Source organism: Cricetulus griseus, chromosome 7 (genome assembly GCF_003668045.3).
Source record: "Cricetulus griseus strain 17A/GY chromosome 7, alternate assembly CriGri-PICRH-1.0, whole genome shotgun sequence".
Taxonomy (NCBI): Eukaryota; Metazoa; Chordata; class Mammalia; order Rodentia; family Cricetidae; genus Cricetulus; species Cricetulus griseus.
Window position 1 is genome coordinate 5,293,047 of NC_048600.1, and position 21,089 is coordinate 5,314,135.

At 40.7% G+C, this 21,089-nt stretch overlaps 1 protein-coding gene across 2 annotated transcripts in view; it reads left to right on the plus strand.

Annotated features, from left to right (window-relative positions):
• Positions 1–5,040: 5,040 nt before the first annotated feature.
• The window catches only part of Strn (striatin), an 86,601-nt gene continuing 70,552 nt past the window's right edge, over positions 5,041–21,089 (plus strand). The window contains exon 1 of one of the 2 annotated variants that reach the window (XM_027426059.2): positions 5,041–5,381. In XM_027426059.2, coding sequence (XP_027281860.1) covers positions 5,148–5,381 — 234 coding nt within the window. In that variant the 5' untranslated portion in view covers positions 5,041–5,147. The remainder of the gene's footprint in view (positions 5,382–21,089) is intronic. The other variant, XM_027426060.2, reaches the window with a different exon arrangement.

The following is a 21,089-nucleotide window of genomic DNA, read 5'->3' on the forward strand; positions in this document are numbered from 1 at the left end:
TTTATTGTATAATGAAAATATTGGGAAGTCAACATCATGAGTTTTGTTTGAGGCTTAGAGGTTAGCTTAAGCATTAGTCTTGTTGCTTTTAGGATTCCTTTAACCCCAGGAGTGCAAAAGAGAAACAAATAATGATGAGGACCCAGGCATTTACCAGGGCCTTAAGAGAGTGTGTGTGTGTGTGTGTGTGTGTGTGTGTGTGTGTGTGTGTGTGTGTGTGTAAATTTCATAGCTATGATTATTCAGTATATACCGTATGGTAGGTTCTAGGCTAAAAGCTTAAATTTATTCTCCTATATAACCTCACAGTTATTCTGTAAGACAAACCTTATGCTTTAATAAAAAAATGAAAGAATTGGACCAGTGAGAAGGCTCAGCGGGTAGAGGCACTAGTTGCCAAGTATGACACACATCCTGAGTTCCACCCCCACAGACCCACATGTTGGAAGGAGAGAATCTATTCCCTAAGTTATGTTCTGACCTCCATACACAAACAGCAAGTGTGTGTACAGGGGACACACATGTGTGCCCCCACCCCCAGCACACACATATAACCATGTAAGAAAAGTATCTTTTAAAAAATGAGAGGATTGACGATGAAAACAACATTTGTGAGAAGTCTAAGTTTGCCGGGCAGTGATGCAAGCCTTTAATTTCAGCACTTGGGAGGTAGAGGCAAGTGAACCTCCTTGTGTTCAAGGCCAGCCTAGTCTACAGAAGGAGTGCCAGGAGAGGCTCCAATGCTACACAGAGAAACTCTGTCTCTAAAAACCAAAAAGAAAAAAGTTTAGGTTTAAATTCCTATGAATGCTTCCTCTTATTTAGTTATTAATTTTTAGATTTTTTTTCTCAAACCCAAGAGACAATTTTGCAATTGTGAATGAAAAGGTACAGTGGGGGAAGACTTATCAGATCCTTGTGGTGCTATTGGATGCTATGAGTGGCAGTTATGTGGGAGAGTTGAGTTTGTGGAACTTCACTGAGCTTTGCTGTATCTGTGCTGTAATCAATAAACTAAGGATTCATGCCTAATACAGAAAATGTAAAGCTCAGACAAGCACAAGGGAAAAAAAATTACCAGTTGGCTCACTACTCTAAAAAATTTCATAGCTAGGCACACCTTTAGTCCCAGCACTTGGGAGGTAGAGGCAGGCCGATCTCTGTGAGTTCAAGGCCAACCTGGTTTACATAGCAAGTTCTAACGTAGGAATACATAGAGAGAACTTATCTCAAAACAAACAAACAAACAAACAAACAAACAACACACACACAACACACATATATACACACACACACTCACTCACTCACTCAAAGTTTCAGAATCTAACTCATATAGGAGGAAAATATGGGATTCATGGGCCTCATATTAAAGCAAAAGAAGCTTAAAACTTGTTTAAATGTGTTTTTTTGTTAAACTACCAACAAAGTATCACCACATGCAGATCTTTTAAGTGAAAGTGAATTTCATGATACCATTTTACTATCACTCCTAGTATTTTTTTAAAGATTGTATTTATTTATCACATATACAGTCTTCTGCCTGCATGCAGGCAGAGAGCACCAGATCTCATTCAAGGCGATTGTGAGCCACCATATGGTTGCTGGGAATTGAACTCAGGACCTCTGGAAGAACAGTCAGTGCTCTTAACAGCTGAACCATCTCTCCAGCCCCACTCCTAGTATTTTGATTTGTTCAATGTTATTTCTATGATATGGACTATCAATACTATTTTGATTGTAAATAGTTACTCAAAAGCAAAGAAGTTATTGAATAATGAAGTTGAATATGAATTAAAATAAAATAATGCTCTGGTATGTATTCATAGTAGTCCAGGATAGCTGTATTTTTGGGAAGTATGTATGTGTGTGCACATGTGTGTATACACATGTGTGCAATCTACAAGGATTCCTAGACCACTCCCCACCTTCATTTTTATTCAGACTTTTTTTTTGGGGGGACTCTTTCTCACTGAACCTAGAGTTCAGCATTTTGGCTATGAACACCCCTGATTCACCAGCCTTCACTTGTACACCCCCCCCCCAATCTCCCAGTACTGGGGTTATAGGTAGATGGCTACCTCGGGCTTTCATGTGGGTGCTGTGGATCCAAACTCAGTTCTTCATGTTTACAATGCAAGCACTTTATTGGTGGAAACATCTTCCCTGACTTATCACCTATACATTTAATTATAGTTTATAATCTTTTATGGATCAATTTAAAGCAAAGGTCTTACTTTATTTTATTTTATTTTATTTTATTTTATTAGTTCTAGTTAGGGAACAAGCTTATTTCAAGTCCCTTCTCCCTCTCCCTCCCCTCACCCCCAACCCTCCTCCCCACCCCCAGCCTACCCCCACCCCATCCACCCACCACTCCCCAGGCAGGGTAGGGCCCTCAACGGGGGCTCTGCAAAGTCCACCAAGTCTTCCTATGCTGGTCCTGGGCCCTTCCCCATGTGTCCAGGGCCAGAGTGTAACCCTTCACGTGGGATGGGCTCTCAAAGTCCCTTCTTGCACCAGGGAAAAATACTAATCCACCACCAGAGGCTCCCTGGAGTGCAGAGGCCTCCTTATTGACATCCATGTTCAGGGGTCTGGATCAGTCTTGTACTGGCCTCCCTGAGAGTATCTGGGGTCAATGTGCTCTCCCTTGTTCAGGTCAACTGTTCCTGTGGGTTTCTCCAACCTGGTACAGACCCCTTCATTCTTCATTCCTCCCTCTCTTCAACCAAATTCCCGATTTTGGCTCAGTGTATATCTGTGGATGTCTGTCTCTGCTTCCATCAGCCACTGGATGAGGGCTCTAGGATGGCATAAAGAGAAGTCATCAATCTCATTTTAGGGGAAGGGCTTTTGGGTTATCCTTTCTACCATTGCCTGGATTGTCAGATCGTGTCATCCTTGTAGGTCTCTGGAGATCTCCCTGGTTCCAGATCTCTTCTCAGACCTATAGTGGCTCCCTCTGATATGGTATCTCTCATCCTGCTCTCTTTCCTCTATTCTTCCCCCAACTCAATGTTTCTGCCCCTCCATTTTCTCTCCTCTTCTCCTCTTCTCTTGCTCTTATTGTAGCAGCTCCTCCCCCCCCACCCTCATGCCCCTAATTAGTTTGGGAGTTCATGCCACTTCCATTCCTGGGGACCATTTATCCCTTAGAGTCCTTCATGTTTCCTAGTTTCTTTGGTGAAGATCATTATAGACTGGTAATCCTTTGCTCTATGTCTAAAATTCATATATCAGTGAGTACATACATGTTTGTACAAAGGTCTTACTTTAATTCCTCAGATGAAAAAAATTCTAGTTTTCTTAATTCTCTGATATACATAAGAGAGGAGTCAACTTGTTTTTCATTAAATTAATTAATCTTGTAGGCCTAGGAGTGTGCCACCATGTCCTGCTTAACCCTTCTTTCTTTTTCTTCCTTCCTTCCTTCCTTCCTTCCTTCCTTCCTTCCTTCCTTCCTTCCTTCCTTCCTTTCTTTCTTTCTTTCTTTCTTTCTTTCTTTCTTTCTTTCTTTTTAAAGGTCACTGAACTAGCAGGCAGCAATCTGTGTGCTAGTTTTGGCAGTAGTCAGTCACTCAAGGTCTCACTGAAGACAGTCTCAGTTTCTTGAGCTGAGTGAGAGGATTGGGCTGGATATCCAAGGACATTTACAGCCCAAACAATTTATGACACAAGGAATTTGGCCAGGCCTGGATCAACTTTTTATGACAATAAAGAATGAATTCACAAAGGAGAAACATTCAGTAACTGAGAGAAGAGGGCTTGCCATTGCTATTTGCAACCAGAGCAGATACAATGTATTTCCTGTTCTTTTTACTAGTCTCCATGGGAAGACCAGGGAGCAGAGAGAGGACAGGGACAGGATGTCCTTCCCTTGCAAGTCACTTACCAGCTTCTATCTTTAATTTTTTCTTATTCTTTCCATGCCCACAGGAAGAAAACAAGATTAAAGATTTCTTGTTAGAGTGACAAATAATTACTTAATTTCGTTTTCATTTCTTAAACGTTCTTCGGGCACCTTCCCGTTGGTGTAGTGTGAATTTTTAGTGATAAGCAGGGAGCTCAGAGAGGGAAAGCATTGGCAAGCTACTTGGAAGGAAAGGATTTTGGTGTGCTTTTGGTGTTAAAGGTCAATTGACCAAGAATCTGGGAAAGTGACAAGTGAAAAGGGAGAGGCTCCTGGGTATTCAGGAGAGCAGTGGAGCAAAAAGGAACTTGGTTTCCTCCTATTGTAGCCTTTAGGGCTCTGTGACTCTACATATGTGTCTGTCTCCTTTTGATGACAAGAACTGTGACATCTATCTTTATATTCCCGGCACGGAATATAACTGACAATAAAATACTTGTTCCAGTGAACTGAGTTTAAACTGTGCGGCAAAGACGGGGAAAATGAGATTGAACAAGCAGTGCTTGTTACTTTCACAGGATTTACCGAAAGGGACCAGTGTTTCAGATTAAGTGTTAAACTTAGAATTTGGAAGAAGCCCTCCAAAATGTCGAATTCCAGCCGAGAGACAGAGGATCAACCGGTCTGTCAACAAGATCGAGCCCCTGATTGAGCCCCCCTCGGGGAAAGGAGGGCAGGCGCCACCGTGACCCGTGGTGCCGGGGTGTCGGGGCTCTGATGAAGCCCCAGATGGGCACCGAGCGGATGGATTGCTTTGAGCCCATTTCTTAACAAAACGACCAGGAAGCCCTAAACTGAGTGCAGTTGGGCTGGTACTCGGCGTGATAACTTCCGCGTGTGAGTATGTAACAGGGAGCGAAGCCCGCGAACTTCCGCGTGAAGGGAGCCCTAAGGGCACTGCCCCGCCGCTCGGCGGGAGAGGAAACTCGCTCAAACCGGAGGGGAGGGCGTGGCAAGGAAGGGGCGTGCCTTCAGGGTCCCCTCGGAGAGGCGCCGCCCCACAGGCAGCGGGCGCCGCCACGCCCCGGGACTACATTTCCCGGCAAGCCCTGCGGGCCGCAGTTGACCCACTTCCCGGCCCGTCACGGGCTCGCCCGGCCCCCGCGCCCAGGCGGCTGCTCCCTGCTGACTGGGGTGTGGGCGGGGAGCGGCGGAGGGAGGAGGCAGAGCTGGCCGCCGCAGTTTGCCGCCGCTGCTGGGCGCCTAGGCAGAGCTCCCCGGCGTTCGTGCGGCCGCCATGGACGAACAGGCGGGTCCCGGCGTCTTCTTCAGCAACAACCACCCGGGTGCTGGCGGTGCTAAGGGACTCGGGCCTCTGGCGGAGGCTGCAGCGGCCGGGGACGGGGCGGCTGCGGCGGGGGCGGCCCGAGCTCAGTACAGCCTCCCCGGGATCTTGCACTTCCTGCAGCACGAATGGGCCCGCTTCGAGGTGGAGAGAGCCCAGTGGGAGGTGGAACGGGCGGAGCTGCAGGTAAAGACCCTCCCGGCCTGGCCATCTTCATCCCGCCTCTTCTCTCTCTTCCGCCCCGCCCCGGACCCTTCGCCCCTTCCCCCAGCCTGCTCGCGTCCCCTCCCCCTTGCCTTCGCCCATCCCTTCCAGAATTTCATCTCCTTTCTTTCCTCCAGTCACCTTTGGCTTTTGCCTGACCCCATTTCCTAGAACCCTGTTTCCCACTCCCTCTCTGCCGGAGCCTTTTCGTCGGCTGTTTCCCACTCTCAACTCCCGTGTTCATTTCAACTGTTTGCTATGCCACATCATGGGTTGTCCCTTTCGGTTTACTGATTGGGTTGACAGTAGTTTTGAGAGACTGAGCAAATCATCCTGGCTTAACGTGATTCACACCCTAGGTCTAGAGACATTCCCCGCAAAATGTTTTAGCAGTTGGCTACTCTCCCTGCAAGGAAGGTGCGCAGAGAAGACAGCACAAGTTGTATCAGGGAGGCCCTGGCTTTCTTCGAACTGGCGTAGAGTTGGAGTGTTACTAACAGGATGAGCCCCAATTTTGTGTCTGAAAATGTTTCTTCACCCTTCTCTGCCCCTTCTCCGGATTTCGTTTAGATTCGTAGGTTTTCAGTGAAGGGATGAACTGACGGGAGGCTGGTTGTTCCGAGATTCCTCCTCTCCCCATGGTCTAAAACTTCCTAAGAGTTTATTTTATGCCTAGTGTTCTGCAAGATTGACATGCACTTTAGAAGGAACTAAAGGGGCTTCAGCGTTGCGTTGTCTCCTTGCATAACCAGCAAGATAAAGCATATTTGGCAGAGGGGAGCAGTTGGGGTCTGGAGAAGAATGAAAGAAAGGTTGGTGCCTCACTGGCCATTCTGAACTGATAAATAGGTTTATAAAACTTCTAAAACACACACTAATTTCCAAAGGAACTCAAAGAGCTGTGAGTGGTTGTGCCTCTCTTGTTTTATGGGCTAATCCTTTATGCTTATGAAATTCGAGTACAGTTTTAGTTTAGTTTGTGGATTGCTTGAAGTGTTACTTTTTTGCCCCCCACCCCTTTTTTTCTTTTGGCACAAAAAGCCCAGAAAGAAATCTGCAGAAGAGACTCCTTTGCAGACACACACTGCTTTGGTGAGGTGCAGCTGGCTATGGAAGGAGCAAACAGGCAAGGTTATGGTAAATAGGTCTCTATTAAAGGCTGTGCCAGCTTTGTGACCTTGAGGAAATACTGTGACCTCTCTGGGCTTTGGTTTCATCATTTTCTTAACTCAGCACATGCTCATGGCTCATCGAATGCCCACCTGTGTATATTGACTCTGGATTAACAAAACAGAAAAGACTGCTGCCCTCATGGAGCTTATGTTTTGTCAGAAGGTGAACAGTCTGCAAATATAGCTGTATGATATGGCCTATAGTTACCTCTGTGAGGAAAAATTAAGGATACAGCAGTAGAGTGTGGTAGGGGCAGCTATTTTAGATAGCATAGCTTCTGGGAGGTAGGTCTGGGCAATAAAGTGAGGGAGCGCCTGTATGGAAGTTTCTACAGTTTGTGTTCTTTGACTTTTTCATGCCTACTTTTAAGTTGCTTTAGTATCAAGTCCATTTGCTATTTGTAAGTTTTCTCATAATGCCTGGCTGATCTAGTCCCCAACCAAATGACAGAGAAAAGTACACAGAAGAGTCTAATGCATTCTGTCATTGAGCTTACGGAGTTCAGGTTCAAGGCACTATTGAAGGCAAGTCTAACTAATGCAAGTTTGCTGGAGATGATTTTTGCTTGAATCTGCTTAGATTTTAGCATATTTCCTGGTTAAAAGAATGTAAAACAAATAGCACTAATCTTATTAAAAACAAGCAATTAAACTGTTACCTTGCTATGTGCAGGAGTTTGAGGATTTCCAAACCATCTTACCTTTGTCCATTCTGTTCTCTGATGCTTAAATTTTACAGTTCATCTCTAAATTTGATCAGTCTTTAATTTTGTCACACACATCCAAATTAACTTCAGGTAAGTTCCCTGTTGTTGCTTATATTAAGATCACTACTTTTTTTTTTTTTTTTTTTTTTTAAATAGCATCTTTCCATTTGTGCTACAATGAAATGAAATGTTCAAAGAAAGTTAAAAAAAAATCATAGAACAGTCAGGTGGTGGTGGTGGTGGTGGTGGTGCACGCCTTTAACCCCAGCACTCAGGAGGCAGAGGCAGGCAGATCTCTGTGAGTTCGAGGCCAGCCTGGTCTACAAGAAATAGTTCCAGGACAGGCCCCAAAGCCACAGAGAAACCCCGTCTCAAACAAACAAACAAACACAAACAAACAAACAAAATCATAGAATAAATGGGGGCAGTGGTGGTGCACACCTTTAGTCCCAGCACTCAGGAGGCAGAGGCAGGTGGATCTTTGTGAATTCAAGGCCAGCCTGGTCTACAGAGCGAGTTCCTGGATAGGCTCCAAAGCCACAGGAAACCCTGTCTCGAAAAACCAAAAAAAAAAAAAAAAAAAAAAAAACAAACCCAAAAAAAAACCAAAAAACAAACAAACCCTGAAACGAAATAAAAAATAAAAAACTGTTTTCTAAGCATAAGTATTATTATTATCATCATTATTAGAGGGTTTGCAGTAATGCCATTTATTAACAGAATTGAAAATTTAAAAATAATTAAATTTGGTTTCCCCTTTATGTGCCATTGTATTTTTCCTAGAAAAAAACATTATGAAGTAAAAGAGTTAAATGAATTGTGATGACACATTCGTCTGTCTGTGTCATTTTATTTTTTAAATCACTTCTGAAGTCATTAACAGCAAAGTCAACAGAAGTGTCTTTAAGATTCAGGCTCATTTGTCCCTTCAGGAACCTGTCAGTCCTGCTCTTTCAAGTTGCCAGGGCTCAGTTGTGAAAGGCAATCCAAGTTCTCATCTGTCTGGCGGCCTTTGTCACTTCCTCCCTCCTTTAGATGTTGGGAGTGAGAAAGTAGTCACATAAAAAAAAAAAAAAAAAAAAAAAATTAGCCCTTATTTCCTCCTTACGCATGATAATTAATAGCTCTTTCCCCCACACTCATGAGATTGGTGATTCATGAGGGAATAAAGAATATCGAGGTAATACTGAGTTTGAGAAAGGAATTGAAAGAATACTAACAATATTTGAGAATATTTTCCATGTATGAGACATTGTGCAGGAGACCCCAAAGAAGCATGAATCCTAATTAGTGTGATAGTGCCTGAACAGTAGGTAGGAGACTAGACTGTTGATTGAGAGGGAACAGCCTGAGAAGATTCACATAGCAGCAAATGTGAAGCATGCTATGAAGTATTAAGAACCTGAGGTTTAGTGCTTTCAAAATTATCTTACAGGAAAGCAAGCATGTAAAAGGTAATCCTAGACTTTGATGATGTCTGTGTGGGAGTGGAGGAGGCTCTGGTCGCTACCTGGGAGTGCTAGAATTGCTTAGATTAAGTAGTAGAGAACATGTGCTATAGAGGTTCTGTGCTGGAGTGTTTATGAATCTGGGTTTTGGCACCAATGATTTGTATTTCATTTAGCAAATATTTTTCAAGTATGAACTTCATGCTGGATCCTGTTCTAGGGATGGAGAAGATACAAGATCTTATCTTGTGAAATTTAAATCATGGGGTCAGGTAAACAGTGATGAATAACTTACGTTGGGAAGTAATATGTGTTCTGGTAAAGGAAAGAGATAGGAAGTAAGTCTTCATGGATTGGGTGTCATTGAGCGGAAACTGTCCAAGGCCATACCTAAGGTCCAGAAAGAGTAGAAACAGTCAGGAGAAGGGAGAATGCTTAGAATAACAAAGGAACAACAACGAGGCAGATGCGGCTGGAGTAGAGGAGGAGTGGAAGAAATGAAGTCAGAAGAAGGCACTGAATCCTGCCTGCTGTAAAGAGTTTGAAGTTTGGGTCTGGTGGCCTGTAATCTCAGCCACTTGGCAGTCTTAGGGAGAAAGATCACAAGTTCAAGGGTAGTCTGGACTATAGAGTGAATTCAAGAATGACATGGGCTGCTTAGTGAGGCTAGCTTCAAATGAAGAGTCAAAAGAGGACTGAGGTTACAGCTTAGTGGTATAGAGTTTGCCCAGGATATGTAGGGCTCCAGCAATCATTGGGTTTTACCTCTGCTTTTTGGGTAGCCTTTGGAATGGTTTGCGAAAAGGATCATTTTTAAAAGGGAACCTAGGCAGGAATTCAGAATAGGCTTAGGGAGGTGGGTAAGGGGAGCAATGAGAGTTTTAGGAGACTTTTAATTAATTGAGGCCTGAGTTGAGAATGGGTGGAAGTGGTGAGTATTTTTGCATATGCATTTTGTTGATTTATTGTCAAGGTATGGTGGCTTCTGAACACAGGAATCCTGACGATTAGCCAGGTGTCCTGAGGGACAGAAGGTGAGGTTTGAGGACAAGGGGACTGAAAACAATCTAGACACATTGCTACTGAACACCTTTGAAAGATAGCTGGCATTCACTGAGCATTTAAATGAAAAATGTATAAACTTTAAAAATGACCCTTTTTTGGGTAATTATTTCCCGTATCGTGAAATGCAACAATGACAGACCGGTTAATAAATCCATACTATAAATGTACTATTTCATGCCTATAATATATATTTGTCAAAAGCCTGACCTCTCAGAGCTTTAATTTCCTCTTGTGTAAGGTGAGAATAATAAATTACTTTGTGAGAATTAAGTGAGGTTATTCTAAGTATGTGCTTGGTGTGTAGTAAGTACCTTGTGAGAATTAAGTGAGGTTATTCTAAGTACCTAGTATGTGTTTGGTGTGTAAGTCAAGTAGGTGCTGAATGAACAGTAGGAAATACATGATGTTACTTTTTACTCCCATTCATTGCCTTCGAGAAAAGGATAATCTTTAGTCATGAACTTGCCTTGAACCTGAGTGTGATGGTGCCTTCAGAGACCATGAAGTCTAATGTTCTGGGCCTGGTCCTGGCACTAAGGCCATGTAACAGGAATAGTGGTCTTTAGTGTCTGCTCAAAACATTGGTTATATACTATAAATGTACTTGCTTTTCTCAACAACCCAGCATGTGACTACACTTCAGTGAATACTGTCACTTACTGTTGCATTATATCTTGAATAACAAATTGTGTACATTTACTAACCGTCTTATAAAACTAACCAACTGTTTTTATCTTTCTCTTTAAGCTACTTTTAAGTTTGGAACAAATGAATCCTCATTATATCATTTTGTGAGTAGGTTTTTAATTATATTCATATGTGTAATAATTTCATAATCTTTATACTTTGGAAGGATTACAGGGATTTTACTTTTTTAAGGCTTATCCTCTTATTTGTCAGTTCAGTTCAACCTTAATGGTAATCTTGGAATAATCTGGGGAACCTTTTCCCTGGGCTTAACCAATTAAATCAGAATGTTAGAAGTTAGGCTTTAGCATTAGCATTTTCTTAAGTTCCTATGTGGTTCTAATATGCAACAAAGGTTGGCAATAAATGCTTAGGTTTTTCCTATTCTGTCCTCTCTGTCTTTCTGTCTCTCTGCTCTCTCTTATACATACACACACATAGTGTGTATAAAGAAGTTTGTCAGTTTTCAACATGTGTTGGCATTCAGTGTATGGAAGGCTTTTTATGGAATATGAGATATAATTTCAGTTAATTTCCATTGTTCTCTCTGGTGACAGCTAGCATTTTATTTTAGGCAGTAGCCCATTATCACTTGAATCACCTCCTACTGACTGAGATAGATAATGACAGAGGGATCTTTAAGGTGGAATGAACTTTGGAAGTAACTCAAAACTTTTTAAGTAACAAGAGAGGCTAAATGACCAAGAATGAAGTAGGTTTTGTATAACCCCTGTCACTTTTGTCTCCAGATATTTTGACAGGCTTTTTCTTTTTTTAAAGTCTTTTCAGATTCTTTACCTCCTCTGCCACCTCTCCCTCCTCCTCTTTTGTCCTCTTCCTTTAGATTCAACTCAGGGCTTGGCACATGCTAAGCACACCCTCTGCCACAGAGCTAACTCAGCTTCAGTGTCCTTTTATTCCTAAAACCGTCTGAAGTATTCAGTCATAGTCATACTTGCTGTTTTTCTTTTTACCTAAAACAATGATTTTAATGTGTTTGCTGCTTTCTGGTTAGATACATCTACATTTTTTTCTCTGTCTTTGGTATTTTTTATTGATTTTTTTTTTCAGAGTATGGATTTCTGCTTGTTTAGAATTTGGTTATGCTCTTTAAATCTGATTATCTTACAGAATATTTGGCTATAGTTTTTTTTTTTTTTTTTGGATAGGCCCTCTGGCACATTATTTTCCCTGCTGGGTTTCTGAGTATGCATGCATATATCTTAGGCCTTCCTTCTCTTTCTCCCTATATTTCTTTCCCATCTTTCATCTCCACCCTTTATTCTGGCTAATGTATTCTGATTACCTTTCAGTCCGTCCTTTCCCTCTTCAGTTCACTTCAGTCTCTTATGGCTGTGTACTGAGTTTTAGCCTGGCTTATGGTTGACATTGATTTTGGTTCCTTCTGTAATCTGTTTCTTGCTTTCTGGTGATGCCATATTCTTTGCAGATATTTCCAGGTTGATCTTTGTAGCCCTAGTGTGGGTCATTTTTAGTCGGTGTCTCTGCAGGTCTTAGATTTGAGGTGAATTGTTCCTCTTGCTCCTTGCTCACAATGACTTTGTTCCTCTGTGGTTTTGGCTTATCTTTGTGTGCTGCTCACTGTCCTTGGAAAAGTATAAGAATAATCTGAATTTCCGAAGATTTTGCATTTGTTTTGGGTAGATTACTAGTAAAGTGGAGGCATTGCTAGTCTAGTACTACTTTAAGCAAAAGTCGTTGCTGGAGGCATTTGGACCATTCATCTGATGAGACTTGGGCTGTGAATGTATTTGAGAACAAATACACTTCACTGTCTTTCCCTGGTGATTATAAACGCTTTACTGTCTTTCACAAATGTGAAATATGTCACCTGTCAGCTGTCCACTCTGGATGGTCTGGGTTGTTGAGTTTTTTTTGCCCTTTGGTTTCTGTCATTATTCAAACCGATGTGCTGCTGTGTTTTGGTTGGTCTGTATACAAAAGCTTGTATTCCTGACCTCACGGGTTCTCATATGCTCTGTAATTTTGGCCAAACAATTTTTTGCTATTTTGTCAATTTTATGTTGCTTTAAAGAAAATTGTATTATGTCCAGAATTTTTAACTGTTTTCAGTAGAAAAAGTAGCTGAATTCTCTGATCTTAGTTTCAAAATTTATTAAGAATGTCCTCCATATGTACCTTGGGAAAAATAATACTCAGAGCACTCCCTTATATCAAGAGACATGCCTGATTAATCCTAAACTTTTTGTTTGTTTGTTTGTTTTTTGTTTTTTGAGACAGGGTTTCTCTGGCTTTGGAGCCTATCCTGGCACTCACTCTGTACACCAGGCTGTTCTTGAACTCACAGAGATTCACTCTGCCTCCAGAGTGCTGGGATTAAAGGCGTTCGCCACCACCATCAGGCTTTTTTGTTGTTGTTATTTATTAGTTTTGGGTTTTTTTTTTTTGTTGTTTGTTTTTTGATACAAGATCTTGCTCTATAGCCCAGGCTGGCTTCAGACTCCTACCTCTATCTGCTGAGTGCTGGGGTTGTGCACCATCATCTCCAGATTCAAATTTCTCTATTCACATGTCTTTGAATTCTAGTACTAGGCAGAGACCCACAGTTTCCCTCTTAAATATTTGTGCTTTAGGCAGAATTGAAAAGAAAACTCTTCACTTTGTGGTCTTTGAGAACTATCTGAGAGACTAAATAATCTGGACAGATTTCCCCCTTTGCTTTTTGATTTATGAATTCTGCTAATGGTGTCTATGTTTCAGTTTGGGCCATTAAAAAAACAAAACAAAACTTGCCCTTGGGGTCCTTGGGTCACCTCTTCCAACGATGACATAGTCTTTGACCATCATAATCTGGCAGTGCAGAATGTGGACCTTAGGGCCAGACAGCTCTGTCCTTTATGGATTGCAGTTTCTGTAGGCTTCTCTTTTATTTGTATAACAGTGGTGATAATATACAAAGCAAGCAGGGTATACACGGGTTTAAGAAATAGGACGTATGGGCCAGTGAGGTAGCTCACCTGTGGAGGTGCCTGCTTGTGTGATGTGATAAAAATGAAGTCTGCAATATTGTAGGTGTATATATACTGATAGTCTAACAAGTGGTTATCTCTACTTGGTTGATGTCTCTGGACAGACTCATTAACTTATATTATCTATTTAACATGTTTTAGAAGCTAAGTGATTCAGTTGTCACAGTAACTGCTCTGCTCTCTGCACTGTATGTAGTGGTTTGAGAACTACGAGGTGTTGGTGTTAACTGACAGGCTAGTGATAGCAGTAGTGGATAGCGCTAAGCTTTTGTGCACTGGGCATAGAGGAAAAGAGAATGCCTGAGGAAGATGGATAAGGAGAAGAGAGAAATCTGGAGCCCTGACAGACAGGAGGAAAACTGCACCTCCCCCCCTTTTTTTTTAAACTCTTACAGGATGTTAGTATAATAACCCGAATGTTTTTTTTAATGGGTTAATTTTTTTAAAAGATTTTACTTATTTATTATGTATATAACATTCTGCTTCCATGTATATCTGGACACCAGAAGTTGGCACCAGATCTCATAATGGATGGTTGTGAGCCACCATGTGGTTGCTGGGAATTGAACTCAGGACCTCTGGAAGAGCAGTCAGTGCTCTTAACCTTTGAACCATCTCACCAGCCCTAACCCGAATGTTTTATTGAAGCATTTGTAATTGTAGAATTCTAGAGCTGCTCTCCCAACCCTGTTTCCTACTTATTTTCTGTCTCCTTTATACTAAGAATATATTGTCTTTGAAGGAAATTTAAACTATAAGTAGTCTCAGTTGGCATAGACTTAGTTTGAACTGAGTCTTAGTCCCTAGCCCAGGGCCCATTTGCTATACCAAAGTCTCCTATTTTATTGTGTTCTCTGTGTAGTTGTTTCTGATGTCAAAGAATCAAGTAAATGACGAGATGTATGGTTACCTATGTTTTGAATGGCTATCACAGCTTAAATTCCCATGACTTGAAAAGTTTTTTTTTTTTTCCCTTCACGTTGGACAATTAATGATATACTGAATTAATGATATAGTTAGGGACTCAAGATAAGACTTCAGCCATTTGTGTTCCTCAGACGTATTTAAGAATATGATGTACCCCACCCTATCCCCATTGTGCTCGGGCTGACCTTGAAAACTGTAGTGGAGGGTTACCCTCCTTGCTACCTCCCTTGCTGGGATTGCAGGTGTGTGCTGATGACCTGGTTTAGATGCAGTGTTGGAGATGAAACTAACAGTTTTATTCATTGTGTAAGGAACACTTAAATAAACCTTGTTTTCTTTAAAAACACTCAAATTTGGAGCCTTTGAGTTTGTTCCAAGCCTAGTAGTATAATTAGATTCAATGTATATAGTTTCGTATGGTTTGTATGTTGATCAGACATGAGATTTGTATAATGTTTTGGTTATTAAGTTTTTTTCTTCGCCAGTTTTATGTCTGTTGTGTGAGGACAGAATATTAAGTATGCCAACTGTATTTGCTCTTATGCAGAGTTAAGGTAATAAGGTTTAACTTTTGTTACATAACTATGTGAACAGGATGATGGATATTAGGAAATATTGATGTGTTTAGAAGGAGGTTCTGTTGCTTAGTAAGCTGAAATCAGTATGAAAAAGGAGTTCAGGAGATGAAGTGGGGAGAGAGCAAGGAACCAGGTAGGAGCCAGGCAAGGTGAAGCTCAGGAAGTATTGCGTAAGTTTGGATGGAGTAGCTGTTTCGGGTGTGGCAAATGCGGTCTTGGCATAAATACATTAGAGAAGGGCCAGAGGGAATGTCTCACCACGGTCATGCAGACTCCATTAGTGATTGTTTGCATGAGATGGAAATGGGGTTCAATGCCATTGTTTCTACTTTGCAGCCAAAAATGTGTCAGATTCCACGAGGTGATACCAGGTTCACTTGATGGAAAAGTACAGCCAGTCTGAATTGAATTGTGTTCTCTCTCTCTCTCTCTCTCTCTCTCTCTCTCTCTCTCTCTCTCTCTCTCTCTCTCTGTGTGTGTGTGTGTGTGTGTTTGTGTGTGTGTGTGGTTGTGGTTGTTTATGCTTTCTAAATGAGAAGGTTGTACCATGAGCAAAGGAGCTTAAATTATAGGCACAACCCAAACCTGCTCCTGAGGAATGTGGATTCCTGTAAAGCTAAGAGGAGGGAACAAGGAAGAGCCTGGAGATCTGGGTCAGCACACTAATGAATGAAAGAATGGGGCTAGTCAGAGAAGGCATGGCTCTCCTCCTCCCAGTAAATCAGCACACTATGACGCTGTCTTCTTCACCCTCTATGATCTACGGTTGGTTTGTCAAGTACCATGTGTTAGATACATTGCTAAATACTTCACAGTTAAAAATTATTTTAATCTTTATAAAACTGAATGTAGAAGGCATCAATCATTCCCTAACAAACAGGTTAAAAACAAAACAAAACAAAAAACGAGAAAGGGTTGGGAGGTGGTGGCACATGCCTCTAAAACCTGCGCTTGGGAGACAGAGGCAGGCAGATCTCTGTGAGTTCAAGGCCAGCCTGGTCTACATAGTGAGTTCCAGGACAGTCACCACTGTTTGACAGAGAAACCCTGTCTCAATGTCCCTCCACTCACCCCAAACCCTCCACAAAAAAAAAAAAATAAAAAAAAAATAAAGCGAGGAAGGATGAATATAATGCCAAAGGGAAGGTTGACCATGGTTCTGGGCATAGTAAGTAGGAAGAAGTATTTTGACATTTTCATTTTCTTTCAAACTTCTTGTCAGCATTTAGGAATGTTCTGCCCACTACATTCTGATCATCAAGATTCAGTTACTTTCTCTGGAAAACCTGTTTGGCTTCCAGACACAAAGAAGTATCAGGGGAGAGAGAGGGAAGGAGGGAGGAAGGGAGACAATTATATATATATAATATATATATGACATGTCATATTATATATATTGTACATGATATATAATATATATTAAGTGCTTCACATACATTTTTATATTTATATAAATATAAATATTAAAATGTATGTGAAGCACTTAATGTGTTCCTGACTGGTGAATGATCATGTTGCTAGAAAAGATGTTTAAAACAGTTTCTTAATGTTTTAAAGTTATATATTTTATTTGTCCAGTTATTTGCCAGTAAAAGACTAGGTTTGCTTACCCTTCACTTGTTTTAAAGAATGCCAGCTAAAGGGGCTAGAAAGGTGGCTCAGTGGTTAAGAACAATGGCTCCTCTTCCAGAGGTCCATAGATCCAGCACCCACATGACAGCTTACTGCCATATGCAACTGCAGCCCGTGGGAATTAGACAATGACACAAACATTTTTGACAGGAAAACAGTGTTTCTCAGTGTAGCTCTTGGAACTTACCATGTAAACCAGGCTGAGAGGTCCTCCTGCCTCTGCCTCCCAAGGGCTGGGATTAAAGGTGTGTGCAACCACCATCTGGTCTAGTTGACTCTTGATGAGCGCATAAAGTTCTGTGGAAATCCAAGTATATGGAGGAAATAGAAAGAATGGCTATTGCTGTGACTAATAGCATGCTCTGGGATTTGGACAGTGTTTTACCAAAACAAGCAAACATACTGGTTATTTTGTAAAGTTGATTAGCACAGATTAGTGGTGGAACACCTATCATTTCTCCTGTTTCATGCACTGTGTGTTTGCTCCTTTGCTAGGCTGAGTTATTAAAGAGAAGTTTTATTTCTTAAGGTTCAGGAGAGTGACTGGCACATACTAGTTACTTAATAAATCATCTTAACTGAATGAATCTCATGTTAGTTTCAGTGTTATTGAACATTTATCAACATAAACATGTATGTATGTGTTTATTCTGGATCCCAGCAAATTTTTATTCTTAAAGGCAGGTTCCGTGTCTCAGACACCTCTGACATTAATGTTTTCTGTGACTCTTGTGAGTGTACAGCATATGCACTGTTATTAGGCAGCTCCCATGTCTCAGACATCTGTGAGGTTTATGTTTTCTGTGATTGTAGTGAGCATTAATGTTTTCTATGACTGTAGAGCGTGTACAGTATATACATTGTTATTAGGCTAATACTTCACTGCTCCATTTGCTGCTAGGTAGTTCTACCTTATGAGTTCCACCAGAGAGAGCCATTTGAAGCAAGACCTTTCTGCATTCTTGTTGTATAGAGCGTGGGGCCCTGCCCTGCCCCATCGTTTTGACAGGGTTCATTTCTGGGATGCCACTGGCGTCATAACTGCTGCAGGATGGTGTTGCAGTAAGGGCTGCAGATGGGTGGTTTTGTTTAGGTAGTCCTGAATAAGGGTTGTTTCCCATAGCCCCCTGTTGCATACTGAACTCTGACCATCAGGAAGTGCCTCTGGCATCATGTTCTGAAATATTTTTATGATCCACAGAGTCCTGTAACATTTTTCTTTTTTTTAAAGTCCACACCCTCAAATTTTCCATGCTTTATTTTGTTTCTAGGCAGTCTTATTTTAATAAAAATATCTAGGACTGGTGTGGTGGTTCATGTTTCTTAGGACTGAGGATGTTGATATAGAAGGATCATTTGTGTAAAACCATCTGATCTATGTAGTGACCAACTCAGAAAAACCAACAGCCAATCAACCCCACCCCTCCCCCAGATCGTTAACCATGTTTGCTTTTCTAATTTTGTTTGTATATTGCTTACTAATATATTGTGGTATTTAATATTTTTGTACTCTGCACCTTTAGATAAATAATAGAAATGCCTTAATTGTCCTAAAGTTGGAATGAGACTCTTAGGGCTGAGCCTGCTTTTTTCATTAAAACTGTATAGGCCAGCCAAGTCAGTGAGACTAAATAAAGCTCCCAGGACTCAGAACAACCCGGGTTGCTGAGGTCTCAAAGAAAGTGTGCTGTCAAGCCAGGCTAGGGGCTGTGCCTTGTAGTCCAGTCACTGTGGATGCTGAGACATGAGGGCCTCTTGAGTCTAGGATAACATAGTTAGATCCCTCTTTCACAAAAGAAAAATGTATCATTGTGGAATTTTTAAAGTTCAAAACATTTTGTACTTTTTTTATGTCCTCTTAGGTTATGCTATTTTAGTTTCCCCGTTTAAAAGCCAACCAACCAGTAACAGCAAAGGAAACCTGTTCTCTGCTCCTCTGTTGAATGGCAATGTTATCTTTGCCCTCACTCTTTTTATTTGTCTAAATTTCTCTGCACAGACCACATTTATCACTTTCAGGTTTTTCCTAGTGTTCTCTTGTATCATTTTTCTCATTCTTCTCGTTCTCATCTTTGTGCTATTGTTTCTCAGTCCCTTGTGATCTTGTTTATGTATCTGTGAAGTTTGCTGAATACCAGATTATGCCCTCCCACTAGATATGTTGGTCTAACTCTTACTACTCTAGCCAGTTCCTTTTCTTAGAACACCTCTATACCATTGCATCTCTAGCTATGTTGGTAATTTTCTTGCAAATGTCAGGGATGACCTGTTGCTTGAAATTTGGTCATCTACTGTAAAATAATTTTTCGAAAGCAGGCTGACTGGACTCTTCTTCCCATACCCAGCCCTGTAATGTTGGTTCAACTTTTATTCAATCTTTTGCTTTCTTGAACTCTTTCAGTTATGTATTGGCATGTCAATGCTTTGTAGTTCTTAAAACATTCTTAATTATTTTATTCTGAGTACTACTGTCCTTAGCAGCTCATGTCTCAGTGGCAGAAACATGAGTCTTCTGAAGTTTCCTTCTGAAGTTTTCATTTATAGCATCTTCTTTGGTGGACATAGTCTGCATTTCCTGCCTCTTTAGCAGCAAAATACTAACTAAAAATTGATTGGTTCAAATCATTCTTTTTGTTTTTTCTTTGTTTCTTTCTTTTTCTTTTTTTTTTTTCTTTTGGCCTAGTATAGATATTAAATCTCTTCACAATTAGACGGTTAACATATCCTACTTATCAGAGTGCTAGTTTTTTATCAAGATACTGTAAACAACCCTTCTTTATATATAAACCATACCTACTTGAGGTACTTGTTTTGTCATTTGGAGCTTAGTGTGCTACATTCTCCTGTTTAATTACTTCCTTTAAATCTGTTCAATTGATTTAGATATTTTTTTGGGCCTCTGATACTAATACTTGCAGGTGACTGTTGTAGGACTTGGGATGTAGCAACTAATAGCATGGACCATTCTTGTCCTCTTTAGACTTTAGCAGTTTCCTCTGTACCTCAGAATATTTATCTGCAGTACTTATCAGAGTAGGTGTTAATGATATATACAGTGTATGAATATATCAAAATAGCACAATAGTCCACAAATATGTTTAAAAAGTAGAGTTGGGACTGGAGAGATGGCTCAACGGTTAAGAGCACTGGCTGTTCTTAGAGGACCCAGGTTCAATTCCCAGCACTCACATAGTAGCTTACAACTGCCTGTAACTACAGTTCAAGGGGATCTGATATTCACACCATGTATATAAAATAAAGTTAAGTTAATTATTATTTGTTTATTTTTTTTAAAGTGGGATTAGCCAGGTATAGTGACACACATCTTTCTTTAATCCCAGCACAGGTAGGCGAGGCAGGCAGATCTTTTCAAGTTTGTGCTCAGCCTGATCTACACAGTGAATTCTAGGCCAGCTAGGACTGCATAGTGAGACCCTATTTTTTTCTTTTAGAAGTAGAATTAAATAACAATATAAATAATAGTGCTATTAAAACAAAAAAGGGAAGTTAGAAAGGCAGCTCTTTGCTCCTGACCAATACACTCTAGCTAGAGAATGGGATTATTGTTTTGGAGAATGAAGACATCTTTGGCAAATTGCTCTTTATGTCATCTTTGATGCAATAAAAATTAAAAATTGTCAGAGCAATACAGTTCAGTTGTATCCCACTAATCCACTAATTCCAAGAACCTTGTAAAGGACAGGAACAGAATACAAAGAACTAGAAATCTTAAAAATGAACTCCTTGTCCTGGAGCTAGTTCTTAGCTCTGTTTTCCTCGTGCTAGCTTTTAGTTCCATGTAAACAGTATGGAAGTCAACACAACTTACTGTTGCTTTCATTCTGTAGTTGAGGGACAGAGCTTGATCAGAAAAGTTGAGCACCCTGAGAAGGTTGCAGGACTGGAGAACCCAGAGCCAGAATCTCAGACTCCTGCTGAAGTTCTGTTTATTTCAAAAAGCACTGAATTTGCATACAGTGGTTCAAAATTGATATCCAACCCCAAGTTTTCAAGGAAAATTGTATTATGTTATTCACTAGATTGTCTTGGAATTAAGTTAGAAATTTATAGACTCAAGATTAATATACCTAGTGTTCAAGGACTCAGTTTGTCTCAAATAGTTTCATAGTGGTCTAGTTTTTTTATTTTTACTTCCTAGTGTCTTGTGTTTTGACTGTTAGAAATAAAGTTGATTGCTTAACATTTTATTTAACTTTGTGTATTAGGCTTTGTAAGGAAATGGCCATTATGGGTCATTGAAATTCAGATGATTATGGATACATTTTTTTTCTTTTCTTTTTTTTTTTTTTTTTTTTTTGGTTTTTCGAGACAGGGTTTCTCTGTATTGCTTTGGAGCCTATCCTTGTTCTTTTTAAAGATTTATTTATTTAGTGTGCATTGGTGTTTGCCTGCATATATGTCTATATGAGGGTGTCAGATTCCCTGGATCTGGAGTTACAGAC